This window comes from Limulus polyphemus, unplaced genomic scaffold (genome assembly GCF_000517525.1).
Source record: "Limulus polyphemus unplaced genomic scaffold, Limulus_polyphemus-2.1.2 Scaffold646, whole genome shotgun sequence".
NCBI lineage: Eukaryota > Metazoa > Arthropoda > Merostomata > Xiphosura > Limulidae > Limulus > Limulus polyphemus.
In genome coordinates, this window is record NW_013666256.1 from 231,951 (window position 1) to 246,548 (window position 14,598).

The 14,598-nt window shown below is 36.6% G+C and overlaps 1 protein-coding gene across 1 annotated transcript in view; it reads right to left on the reverse strand.

Annotated features, from left to right (window-relative positions):
- Positions 1-14,598, reverse strand: part of LOC106459671 (kyphoscoliosis peptidase-like) — a 30,858-nt gene that overhangs the window by 4,797 nt on the left and 11,463 nt on the right. Inside the window, exon 4 of the mRNA XM_022386200.1 lies at positions 13,868-14,025. Within this exon, the coding sequence (XP_022241908.1) occupies positions 13,868-14,025 (158 nt within the window). The remainder of the gene's footprint in view (positions 1-13,867; positions 14,026-14,598) is intronic.

Consider the following 14,598-nt stretch of genomic DNA (forward strand, 5'->3'; position numbering starts at 1 on the left):
ATTCTTTCATCTATGTCATTGATGTAAACCAAAAAGAGTAAAGGTCCTCAGACTGTGCCCTGAAGTAACTAACTTGTGACATTAATCCAGTTTGACTGAACTCCATGTATAACAACCCTTTGCTTTCTTCCAATCAGTCACTCTTTTATCGAATTTGCTAACTTATCCCCCAAACCTATAGAAATATTTTTACAAGCCTTTTATGTGGCACCTTGTCAAATCCTTTCTGAAAATGCAGATACACCAAATCTACACTCTTACCCTCATCTACATAAGCAGCAACCTTTACAAAGGATGTCGAAAGATTTGTAAGGTAAGGTTTTGTCTTAGTGAAATCATGTTGACTATCCAATAAAATTCTAAATTTGTTAAATGACTTTGCAAAGCATCTTTTATCCCACTTTCAAAAAATTCCCACAACTTTTATGAACTCACTTGAAAAAAGGAGTTACATTAACTAACTTTCAATTTTCTGGTACCTGCTCACTATTCAAGGACGTACAAAAATAATAGCAAGTGTGTCACCTCATTTAAAACCATTGGAGAAATATTATCTGGCCCAGGAGCCTTATCATTCTTTAAACTTCCCACTTTTTTCTTAAACAGCTCAGAATTAATACAGTCATCTTGTTCGATCTTGTTTCCATCTATCAACTGTTCAATATTTGGAATACTGCTTAAATATTCGTTAATAAAAACCGATGAAAAGGCAAACTTTAGTAACCCAACCATCTCATAATCATCAGATACGAACCTTCCTTTATCATCCCTCAAGGGTCCTATCCTCATCCTAACAGTTTGTTTACCCTTTATGTATTAAAAATATCCTTACTGTTAACTTTTACATTTTCAGCCAACTTCTTCTCATACATCCTTTCTAATGTCCCAATTTCCTGTCTCATTAACTTTCTTGATCTTCTATAATCTTCTAAATCTCCCGTCATACCAGTCAATTTAAATTTCTTAAACTTATGATACTTTTCTTTAATTTTATCTCTAATACTCTTTGTGAGCCAACCTGGTTTTTTACTTGCAGCTACCCTTTTCTTTCAATAATGAATATGTTTACCTTGAATATTTAAAACTATATCTAATTACCTATAGTGATTGTTGGTTTGCGACCTGGCGGGGCTATTGATTAGGGCTCTTGACTTGCAATCTGCGGGTTGTGGGTTCGAATCTAGTCACCGAGCATGTTCGCTCTTTCAGCTGTGGGAGAGTTATAATGTGCCGGTCAAGCCTATCTTTGGTTTTAAAAGAGTAGCCCAAGAGTTGGCAGTGGGTGGTGTTGACTAGCTGCGTTCCATCTTGTCTACAGCTTCTAAATTAGGGATGGCTGGATAGTTCTCGCGTAGCTTTGCGTGAAGTTTAACAAAAAACAAAAATTGCCAGATTGATTTTTAGTTTCGCTCCAAGTACATTCATTACCACACATACACTATCCTACCAAAAGTCATGGGACACGGGTAGTTTGAATAAATCATGTCTTTATTCCAATAAATTAATAGTGAGTTGGCCCGCATTTGGCCTTAACGACTGTTTCAATGCGTTATAGAAGACTGTCTACTAATTTTTGGTAGGAACTGGTGGTATTGTGCTCCACTTCTCCTTTAAAGCATTAGTAAGCTCTACCACTGAAGAAGGCCATCTTGGCCTCACCCTAATTCTGCATTCTAATTCATCTCAAAGATGTTCTATCGGGTTGAGTTCGGGGCTCTGTGCTGGCCACTGCAATGTTCCGATTTTATTATTTTTAAACCACGCGTTCACAATCATTGCTTTGTGACATGGAGCGTTATCATGTTAAAACGTGTAAGGACCGGTCCCATAAAATTGCCACAATGTAGGACACATAGAATTGTTCAGAACATCAATCTAGGACTCAGCATTCATAGATTCATGAACAGCGACCAGTGGACCTAATCCATACCACGAGAAGCACCCCAAGACCATGATATCGTCACCTCCAAACTTCACTGTTAGGGCAACACACTCAGGTAATAAGCATTCATCAGGTATCCTCCATACACAAACACGTCCATCAGACTGGTATAGCGTGTAGCGTGACTCGTCGCTCCACAGGACCGATTTCTATTGATCCACAGTCCAGGTTCGGTGTGTCTTGCCCCATGCCAATCGACGGGGTGGATTTATTATCAACGGCTTGTGGGCTGCAGTTCTTCCGCGTCGGCTTCTGTCAGTCAGTATTTTACGCCTAAATGGTCGTTTCTTGGGCTCATTGTCACCTGTGGACCTTCATTTCCTCAGAACCTTGCCAATTGTCGACGTGGGAATGTTTAATTTTTACCTCTTTCCGTGTATTCATCGTTCGGCATACAAGTTCGAAAGGACTTCCGGGCGAACCGCTGATCACCTTTATAGGCCAAACTATTTGCACAATTCGTCGTCACATCCATTTTCCTGCAATTAGAGGTGTGTCCCATGACTTGTGGTAGGATATTGTACAATTGAAGTTAACAATAAATGTAAAATACCATTGTTTCTAGTAGGTTCTTTGACTAATTGATGAAGAAAGCCATCTTGAACAGTTCCCAAAAACCTTTCTTCCTCACGGTTTAACTCTAGCATTTCCTAATCTATATGCCTGAAATTAAAATCACCCATAATTATGACTTGATTAACAGTTGGAATCTTAATCTCATTGTAAAGTTTCTCACTAAGTTAATCAGTATCATTTGGTGGTCTGTAACAGTGAGATATACAGTTATTCTTGCAGTTGTCTTCATCATTTGAAGATACGCTTTCTTTTAATACATCAGCCAGAATTATCGCCACACACCACCTATTCTTGGGCTATTCTTCTACCAGCGAATAGTGGGATGGACCGTCCCTTTATAACGCCCCCCACGGCTGAAAGGGCGAGCATGTTTGGTGGGACGGAGGTTCGAATCTGCGACCCTCAGATTGCGAGTCAAGCGCCCTAACCACGTGGTCATGCCTGGCCTAGACCATAGAAGCTGACCAGTTTAGGTTAAAACACCATCAATCAAGTGTTTGTTGCATGAATAAGGTTTTTGAAATATTTGTACACTCATTTTTGATTTTTAATCCTTTGTTGTCCGAGTTCCATTTATTAACTGCTTGACCTATCCTAGAATCTGTTGTATATTACAGATACTCGAGACTTTTCTGTTGGAAATCAATGTACCCGAATACAGCAGGCTAAGTTATTAAATTACATTTTTGGTGCTTAAATCAGGCATTTGTTTTTCAATAATTTATCTTTAATGTGTTTCTGTTTCTATCCAACTCTGCTTCTGTAAGATGTATAAACCATGCCCATTATGGAGTACTTGAAGGTCTCGTAACATAGAAAGCTACGAAGGAGATGAAGACGTGATCAGAGAGCCTAGCAAAGACTAAGATAGGCGGTATTTTGAATCAATAAATAACGTTGGGCAGCTGTTCTCGATCTATTCTTGGAAGTGAGTAGTTGGCAGGAGGCCTGGCTGCTGCAATTCAACCTTTGTTGGTTAATTTGTCATATGGAATCATAGGATAGTAAAGATGGTTTTTGGTGATATAGAACAGACTGGATGATCCACGACTAACTAGGGCGGCTTCTGTTGATATTCATCAGCTCAGTCATTTCCAGATGAGTTATCTGCGACCAAAAATAGTGGTGAAATTTGCATGGGAAACAAAATGCTCCACAAAAAGCCTCAACACTGCCAGGTTGAGCATCCAGAATCTTGCTACAATCCTGTAAGTTAGTAATGTAGTCAGAAGCTTTCCAGGCCATCAAGCTAACAATGTACACAAGTAATGCTTCAAGACTGCATTCAACAACATAGGTCAATGTGGAACACAATACATTTGTGTAACATGTTACAATGTTTTGCTGCTAACTTTGCTCAAGAACACTGCTTTCTTCAGCATACACATGAAACTGGACGTGTTCTTGAATACTGACAGTATTTTAGCCACACAGTATATAAAAGCTAGAAGTGGATTCCTGTCACAATGATGGTGACATGAAGCAGGTTAAATAACTAGTGTTTACAAGAATTACAAAGGTGGATTTGGACCATTTCTTCAAATGCTTCAGATACGTTGTTTCTTGAAATAAGCATGCTCAGGGAGAGAGTGCGATGTCTGATGCAGAATGTGTTGATCCTCTATTTAAGACTTACTTGACCTGGCCATACATCAGGCACTTGCTATATTCAAGACTTACTTGACCTGGCCATGCATCAGTCGCTTCGAATGAAGCCATCACTTAGCCAGTTAGCACAAGCTTCATTCTGGTAAATGATGACAAGCTAGATGTGCTCTTGGTGCAGAAATATTATAACAAATGGACTAACTACAAGAAAAACCAGTCAATCAGAGTGAATGCAAGAAAAGTATATTGCATTTTATGGAGGTATTAATACAGTCAAACTAGTACGTGGTGTTCCATGATGGTATCACGACATTTTACTTCCGATATATAACTGCCCATGCATTTCACTGCCGCAAATAATTATGTTCTGAAAACAAAACATTTCCTAGCACAGTGAACGACTTTATTGTCAAACATTACAGGAAACTAATAGACTATTGCACTAAACTTGCTTAAAATTGAATAATAAAGTAATTGAATAACTTGCTGGAAAAACAGAATAATAAAGTAATTGAATAATTTGCTAGGAAAAAAAAAACTATAAATATAGAGCAAATACGTTCATTATTGTTTATGTTTGCATGAATACAAATTTTATGACGTAATTTCCGTGTTCCAGGTTTATTGACATGATCATGGTTGCTTTTATAATATTCCGATAATCTAATTTCTATACATACACAAAACTTTAAAATGAAATAATTAATTGGCGCATCCTTATGCCGACAGTAAAATGCACCGACAGTCATATGTCGGCAGTAAAATGCACCGACAGTCATATGTCGGCAGTAAAATGTCGTAGAACCCTTCATGGTATACTACAGTTTTTGATCACCATTGTTGCCTGTTACAGTGATAAAACTGATGCACAGGACACTTTTTGTTTTCTAGATAGAAAACAAGCTGCATTTTCTCAAATAGTTATTGTACTAGTGACGGCATTGTGTGCGTGATGGTATGATATAATGATTGTCATTTCATAATTCAGCTTCAAACAGGAACGGCAGCCAGCAGGATGATGGAGGCAGAAATGATGCAGATCTGCTGTGTAGCTAGTATTGTATCCACTGTTTCATGTCGAAAAACACAGCTTACCAAGCACAGCATAGATATGTGAACTCAGTGATTTTTCCTATAGAGTATGATTTCAGCACTTGGGAAATACTGTATGATTAGTTATCACGTTATTCAGTCCGTGTAATGAACCTGCAAGTTTTGAGAGGATGATGAAACTAAATAATTAGAGAAGAGATGTGTCTTCCCTTGTCAATGACGTGTTGCTGTTTTGTCACATGTTTCATGGTACAATTGAGAACCTGACAATGGTATTCCAGCACATAAAAGACGTATGCTTTAAGATAAATACAGGAAAGTGTGCACTCATGCACATAGAAATATGGTTTCTTGGTTATTGATCTTACGAAGATCACCGTGGTTTAGAACTGACCCCTGATTTACACCAGAATGAAACTCTGTAATTTCTTAAGTTTCATGTCGTACTGTTGATGGTGTGTGGAAATTTCTTCAAGGTTGCTTGCACCACTGTCTGCATTCATTAATATTTTTATTTGCTACGTGTAAACGTAAGATTGTAAACATGCATACAGTTTCAGCATTGGTACTGGGTTTTCCTTTCCAGGATGGTCCATTTATCCTGGACATTGACATCAGGTACAGTGGAAATGAAATAGTTTAGTCACAGTATGGTATGAAACATGTGATCAAATACATGATTTATATGCTTAAAGCTACTATGTACTGATATTGTACAACAAAGAAAATAGTTTTTGCAACTGTGGTGTTTAACAAGCATTAACAAACATTCTACTTGTAAGGTAGGGAGCTCACCATTTGAGTAGACCTTATGTTACTAAAATGGCTGATTAACTTCAAACATTTAGAAGGTCTAACTGCATATTGAATAAAGATACTACAAGAGAATAGAATTTCACTGTACAGACCTGTGCAGGTCTGACAGATTATCTAGCCAGATAGGGAGAGCAGGGTTTTTTTCTTGAGTGAAGTCAAAGCCGCTATAGAAGCAACAATTTCAGACAAGATGAATAGTGAAAATACTACTTTTAGATGGGCATTACAAATGACCAATCAGAAACTGATGTATCCATATATGACTTGGGCACTAATTTGTATGCAGAATGGGAAGCATGACTATCACAAAGAATGTATACTGCCATGAGGAACTAACTGATCAAATCAGGAAAAACTCTTGCAGAGAATTAAAGGCTCTACTACAATGTATAGAGAGAATCATCCTAAATATAGGTATTCCTCTCCATAAGTCTGAGAAATGGGCCAAAGCTTATACATTCATCAATGCGACAACTCAATTTGTCCCAATTTTCGCTGAAAAATGGACAGCATGATTTAGCGCAATTGTATAGACAAACACAGATCAGTACTCTAACTTGCACTTCAATGGCCAGTTGTGTGTCAAGTATTGAGTATATTTACAATGCACTCTTTACAATATCTTCATCAATATGACAGTTTGGCTGAATGGACAGTGTGGGCTGCAAATGTTTGTTTGTTCAGTTTGTAATCCATGATGAAACTGACTGGGATGAGCAGAAACCTTACGAAACTGGCAAGTCAACTGTTTGCCCTTGAAAGTTCATATAATGTTGGCATTATGAATACTGATTCTAATGCAGATGTACATCAGTTGTCACAGGAACATGTTAAATGGTTGCATTCTGTAAATGTTGAAGCATATAAACTTGCATGTCAACAGAAAGGTAATATGCCCCTGTATAAATAGAAATATCATGAAAGCATGATAATGTAATTCGAGCCTGGTAATTGTGTTTGGCATTCGTATGAACTTGCAGCATATGAGCAACTCCATTCTGTTTTGATTGCTCTGTATATAGTACATCAACAGCTTGATGAGATAAAGAATTGCACGCAAGTATGTTAAACAGGGCTGTGAACTTAAAAGCCTCTTGAAGACTAGTTATTCAGAATCAGAGGTGAAAGAGCAGGTTGACTCTAATGAGGAAGCGCTAGCTAATAGTCCAGGAGGATTAGAGTGACTTAGTGCGAATAAAAAAAGTGGTCTAATTACTCTGATGATCTAATGAGATACTGACATTTTATTTCTAGTTGTTATAGACGAGAAGAACTTCTTGACTAGTAGTTAAGTTGTTTAAAATATCAACCACTGAAAGAAAGTGGCGCGTTTCTTATTTTCTAAGCTGTCGAGTGGTGGTTAGCAGTAAGATCTTTACAGAATGTCATGTGATAACTGATCGTTCACAATGCAGTTACAGCAGTTGCTTGGTTAATAGGCTCAAATATGAGGAGGTTTCATCCCTCACTTTCCATATTTGGCAGTGAGATGTTAATCTGAAGTCTCGAGATAATCGTTTGTTCTATCTATTGAGTTGTAGTTCCATTTTTACAGCATAGACTGCACGATGCCCACTAAATATACAGGAAATATAAATGAGGTCATCGGATAAAATCATAGAAAATAGATGATTAGTTTCACTGTTGATGATAACTGGCATAGCAATATGCTGAAAGGACGTTTGCAATTCTTGCTTGCTGGGAATCAAGTTAAGTTTTGGAGGTAAATGTTGACGAGCATTTACCTATAGAAATTTCCTAAGTTTGTTACTCTGGACTAGTGTTTCTGGAAAGGGCCAGCAAAGAAAGATTTGTTAAAAATCATTATTAATCTTCTTGTGATGTAATCTCACAAAAAACACCAATCTATAGATCATGCTTCACCGGCATAAGGAGTTATATGCTGCAAATTAATAATAGAACAGTCTGGAAATAAGATAGTTGACAAGTATTATGAGTATGTGTGCATTTCAAAGCAAGGCCACGTCGGGCCATCTGCTATGTCCACCGAGGGGAATCAAACCCCTGATTGTAGCGTTGTACATTCGTAGACTTACTGGTGTCCCCTCGGGGGATCAAAGTGTTACGAGACTGAATAATCTGCACGTAAGATAACTAATAGATGTTACATGACAAAATAACCACCTGCAGTAAAATTATCTCCAAGCAAGAATAGCCAACAGATGTCACGTCGCAAAATGTCCACCGAAATCAGAATAAATCTGAAAGCATGGTAGTTATCAAATAAATGTCATGTAACAAAATAACTATCGGCAATAAAATTATCTTCAAACAAGATAGTTACCAAATGCTGTTCTCAATAACGCCTGATTAAAGCAACCTACCTACATAGATCAGGCCTAACAATGACTTAATAAATAATGCACTTTAATTAGTATGCCCGTCCCACAATAATTAGACTGCACTAATTCAACAGTCTACAGTAACTCTTGTAATATTTCAGCTAGTTTTGAAGAATGAGGTTAGTCATATGCTAAGTTAATAACGCAAAATATGTTTTGGAAGTTACAGCTAACACATAGAAAGTGAATAATAAACAAATTACTCTGTTTTTCTCGTTCATTATCGAATTAAGTCTATTGATCAACACTTTCCATTATACATAGTTCGTGTTCACTGTTTGCCCTTATTAGGACTCTATTTTTTTTTTTACTTATAGATTCATTACACTCATTCAGGGCATGTTCCTTGTCGCTTGAAAATGACGTAAATTTACATGTTCTTATATACAAACTGGTAACCACCTAGCGGTGGATCCAACATAACCTTGAGGATATTTGGGAAGTTAATATCTACACATCACATTAAACGTTTTTAAGATAGGTATTCGATCCTTCAAAACTTCAAGCAACATACAATGAATGAGAGGAATGAGCCTATAAGTAAAGGACAGTTTAAAATCATCGTAAAGACAAATAGGAAACAAGAACTATTTATAAAGGGAAACAGTGCATTCTGTTTATTGCTAAGTTTCAGAATTGTACAAAATAAAAAAGAAACTTGTTTATATACATATGTGTATATAATTATTTTAGCCATTACTGTTATTCTTTAAAGACAAAATGGAATATATCCTTACTTACAAGACACATAAAGCTAGCAGTATATCTCACGTACCTTCATTGATTACCTGTCCCAGGACACCACACACCTGTAATTGCCTGTATTTTCATATAGCTCTTACAGGCAACATATAGTAATCAATGAAAGCCCATTAAACAGTTTAGATTAGCTTAACATCTGAGAGAATGTTCTACACATGTGTTATAGAATTATATCTGAAATTTTTCTTTCCATTGGAATGGATATTTATTGTTGTTGTTTTGTTGTCTATTATTAAGCACAAAGCTACACAAAGGGATATCTATGTTCTGCCCACCACGGGTATTGAAACCCGGTTTCTAGCTGTATAAATCCGCAGACATGCCACTATGCCACTGTGGGGTTTGATATTTATTTTGATTTTTTTATTATTTCTGAATATGTGTCAGTTTGGCATAAAACATGTGGTCCAGAAAACAATTATGTTATCTCACAACTAACGTTGCCTTATGGCTTTATCTTTTTCTCTATCTGTTTTCATATTAACCAAAATGCTAAAGCATCCTTCCACTGGCCGACTGGGAAATATCTGCAAGTTCCTGTCGATGAATGTTGTGATTATGAGTGACTAGTCACCTGGTAGCACAGTCCAAGATAAATAAGCCAATGTGAGCTGGAAACCTTGTTTCATTTCCAACTCTGTCTGGTTCTCAAGTGTTTAGGTCTCCGGGAATTCATCCCGAGAGAATGAAACCTACATTGCTATATACTGATGTAGTGGAGCCGATCGTCTAATTGTTCACCCAATCACATACACACTGTAGTTGGTCTTTGTATTCATAAAGATTGTGTTGATAGTGTTTTATACTTTGTATTCAGTCCAATAATTCTTAGACCTACGCTCAGTCAGTATACATTCAGCACTGTTCCATTAAAACATTGCCTTGTGGAATCTCGTTATAAGCGGACTTATACATTCCAGTTAATGTGTACCACACACACACAGGTTAATGTTTAGCTATAGTACAAAAAGAAAAATAAGTTATCGAACTTACTATGGCCAAGTTGCATCTGTAAACAATTAAACTGATATTAACGTCGCATCTATCCATTGCACAAATGATCAGTTTAATGATAGTTTGTTTTTGTTTGTTTGTAGATAAGCACAAGGCTGCACAATGGATTATCTGTGCTCTATCCACCACGGGTATCGAAACCCGGTTTCTGTTGTTGTAAGCCTGCAGACATACCGCTGTGTCACAGGGGGGAGGCGTTTAAAGAGAGAGATCAGTCTTGTTTGTTTTTTATTAAGCGCAAAGCTACATAAAAGGCTATCTGTGCTGTGCCCATCACAGGTATCGAAACCCAGTCTTTAGCGTTATAAGTCTTCACGCTTGCCGCTTCTTAATAAAGTACCAAAGGTGTATACTGCATTGCACATAACCGAAGAAAAAATAATATACAGCTCAAATATTTCTTTTTAAATATTTTACCAAATACTAAACATATTATTACCGATATTTAGATAAACAAAAGAAGTAACAACAAGCTAAGGCGTTTAGGTGGAGACACGTTATAGTATTATAGACAAAAATAAATTTTTCAAAACATTCTGACTTGTACTTAATATAACCTGAGAATCTTCTTTTCAATGTTTGTTTGTTTGTTTGTTTGTTTTAGAATTTCGCGCAAAGCTACACGAGGGCTATCTGCGCTAGCCGTCCCTAATTTAGCAGTGTAAGACTAGAGGGAAGGCAGCTAGTCATCACCACCCACCGCCAACTCTTGGGCTACTCTTTTACCAACGAATAGTGGGATTGATCGCACATTATAACGCCCCCACGGCTGAAAGGGCGAGCATGTTTGGTGGGATGCGGATTCGAACTCTTTTCAATGTACCTTAAAAGATCGAAAACGACCTCATATACGTTATCTATTATATATTATATATATATTATTTCATGCCTTCTGCTTTTTCTAAACATAACGGTTGTCTTCGATTATCTTAAGGGTATCTCATAAATATGAATCTTAAGTAATGTTATGGACGTGTTATATTACACACAAAATATAATTTTTACCTTATAATGTTATTATGTATTTTTACCCTTCTTAGAGCTGGAGCTCTAAATGAAATTAAATCATGATGATGACAAAACCTTGTCGAAACGTTGTACATTTGCTGTTATGTTAAACTTATATCAAAGTTTTTCTTCATTACCCATTCAAGCCGTCTCCAACCATTATTAATCTCAAAGTGGGTTCCTCGTCATCGAATTAGAATAGTATATCGCTTCTCAGTTTACATTGACAGACAGGACAGCAGTAAGTTTACGTACTTACAACACTAAAATCCGGGGTTCGATTCCCCGCGGTGGACAGAGAAGACAGCCTAGTTTGGCTTTACTCTAAAATACACTCCCGAATACTTTTAAATACAATTAGGGACATTCTTGCAGTTTAAAAACGCATTTTTAACTCATCCTTCTGTAAAAAAACAAAAAAAAAAACTTCTAAACGTAACCTCTTGTTAGATCAATTTTGGCCCCAAACTACTACCACCACTTCCTGGCAAAAATACATAAAACTTAATCAGTACCTCAACCATTCCTATAACACTCAATATCGCCTTTTGTAAAACAATAAAGCTAAAGCCAAAACCACCATTATTACACAGTAGCGTGTAAGAATGGGTAAAGAGAGATTCTCATCTCTGACCGCCCGTGGCTCCTGCCTGAAATATCTTCCAAGATTTCTTCGTATCCATCATACCAGAGAAGAAGACCATATGACGAACTGAAAAAATAAACACTAAATCAACAGGATATGCACTAGACATGAGAAAAATAAAGAGTGTAAGAAGCCTTATACATCCACCTAACTGATAACACACTCGGTCCATCCTGCACAGAAGTCAGCTAAACTTGGATATCCCTCTTGAAAGCTGTCAGATAGTTAGTTGATTAAAGTTTTAAATCTAGGAGATCACAGTCGATTGGGATAACGTACCAGACTTTACATTAAGAAGACCTGGCAGTTACCAACATAGAAAGGCTTCAAAACTTCCTGACAAAAGTAGATTAGTAGTCGACACGTAGTATAAAACTAAGTAGTAATTATTATTTACTCACACACGTATATATATATATATATGAGTTATAATTAAACTACTAACCATGACAACGATTTTTAAATTTCTCTTTACATTTAATGGAATTACGACGGTAATGAATAGATTAGTACCACTTCTTTTCCGGACAATATTCCGGTATTTATCAAAATGCTCTCTAACATACTTCAAATCTTTACAAACTCGGATTCCTGAATGATACTCTATCGGTTTTAACGTTTTAATACTCCACGGTACCATAACGTTGTAATATATACCACTTCATATACGCGCCCTAATTAGGTTCTAAGTTGTCTTTTCAGAGCTTTTATGTAGAACTTTATTGAGTGGCTTGATATTTACTTCTATTGCGCGATTCCGGTGAACATTTGTATATTCTCAAAACTTAAGATATTTCATTATTAAGTTAAGAGCCATAAATTATCATTAGCTACAGTACCAAGGTTATCAGCGAATACGTGGTTGAAAGAAAGACGACGATTTACATTCGCAAAAAGAAGGTAAAATGTCGTGTAACTCCCCATTGGTTGTGTTACCTAACACATCATGATAACTACAATTATGCTACCAGTCGCCCTCTGGCGAAAGTTAGTTGTAAAGAAGTATCTCTAACTATAGATACCACTTTAATTAGTTCTATAGTCTGTCAATAGATAGAGCCATAAGGTAAACATTATCTTTTGTGCATTAGCAAATCTTGCTAAACACGACGTTCTTGTGCACGTTCGTTTTCTGCAAAGCAAGTGTAATACAGTTGCATACTTTGTGTTTGCTTCCAAGGTTAGTTAATATGTAATGCTTTCATCAAAATTATTGTGTTTTTATTTCTCGGATGGGACGCAGAGAGTCGCTCAAGTAACACTTTAACTTTCCTTGGTTTGAGATGAGGATTTACTAACTAGAAACTAACTGACTTTTTTGCATGTAACACGTACTTTCTTGTAGGGAAGATAACACGTGACGTACACACATAAAAAGCCATTCATGTTGTCGACGAATAGGATAAGGGTCAGGGGCAGCCATACCACAGAGCTCAACTCCCAGTGAACATAGATCTTGGATGCGAAGTGTGCACCCACGTACAAAAGTGGCTTTATCAGGGTATTGTGGTTATTGAATGTAAAATCGGGTTTGTCCCTTTAACACTAGATTTAGAGAGTTTTTCAAGAGTTCTTAGAACTTTTCTAAGCATAATTTGTAACTTTTAGAACATTTTTAACATCAACTTTCAGTAACGTTAGTAACTTTTATAGCTTTAAGAACACCATCACTTAACATTTTATTTGAGGCGTTGTGATTTTAAAGTATTTGTATTAGAGTTTTTAACTAAAGACAATATTTGAAGTAAGTGAACGTTATCATTTTATTATTTTAGTTAAAGCTTAACTGAATGCTCTACGGGAAATATCACACAAGTAAAGATGTTAATTAGGCTTAAATTTTCATACAGTCCATATTGTCTTTATTTTTTTCGTAATAAAGAATATTATCAAAGTGCTGAAAGTGCTGGTTAGAGTGCTTGTTTGTTTGTTTCAGCACCACAATGTAAAATGAGCTATCTGCAATCTGTCCAGTCCAAGAAATCGATCCACAGATATTAGCATTGTAAGTCCGTAAACCTATCGTCATCATGGGACTCGTTAGAGTGAAGCTTGAGTTGAGAAATAAGACGACCATACCTGTTCCCCATGTCGTATCAATCAAACGCCACGCCCCAAAGATGAAGATTGCATTCCACGCATGCATTACATCTTCTCCAGGATTGAACTGATGGCCAGGCCTATAGTTGTGGCCTTTAACAAATCCTTGTAACGTCTTTACACGTATATTGGCGAGCCTGAAAAATATTTACAGAAAGCATTAGCCGTAAAACAAAACTAGGATGTAGAAAATACATCACCACAATGAAGTTTAATATCGTATGGAAATTCCAATGCACTGAAAAGGGCCCCTAGTGAGATATAATCGTATATATTTTTCTTCTAGAATTACTATAAATTTCTTTAAGAAGTCTGAGTGTGGTCTAATGGTTAGTGTATTAGAGAAACCGAGGATCTCAGGTTCAAGACGTGATGCTAACAAAACATATTTGCACTTGCAGCTGTGAATGTGTTATAAGAGTGAAAGTCAATCCCCCTATTTGGTTAAAAGTAGCCAGTTAAAGCAACAGCTGCTCCCGATTGGTGGAGTTTCCTCTGGTCCACAGTTTAACATTGGAATCGGCTATTCCATAACCACAGTGGCCATTTAGTCTACTGTGTATATATGTTAGTATTTTCAGTTTCCTTGATATATGAAGTTAGTTTACACTTCGCATCTGGGGATCACTATCTAGAGTCCTAGAAAAAAAAAATTACAAATAATAAAATATGTAACATATAATTTGATAAAGTATAGTGAGTATCTTTAA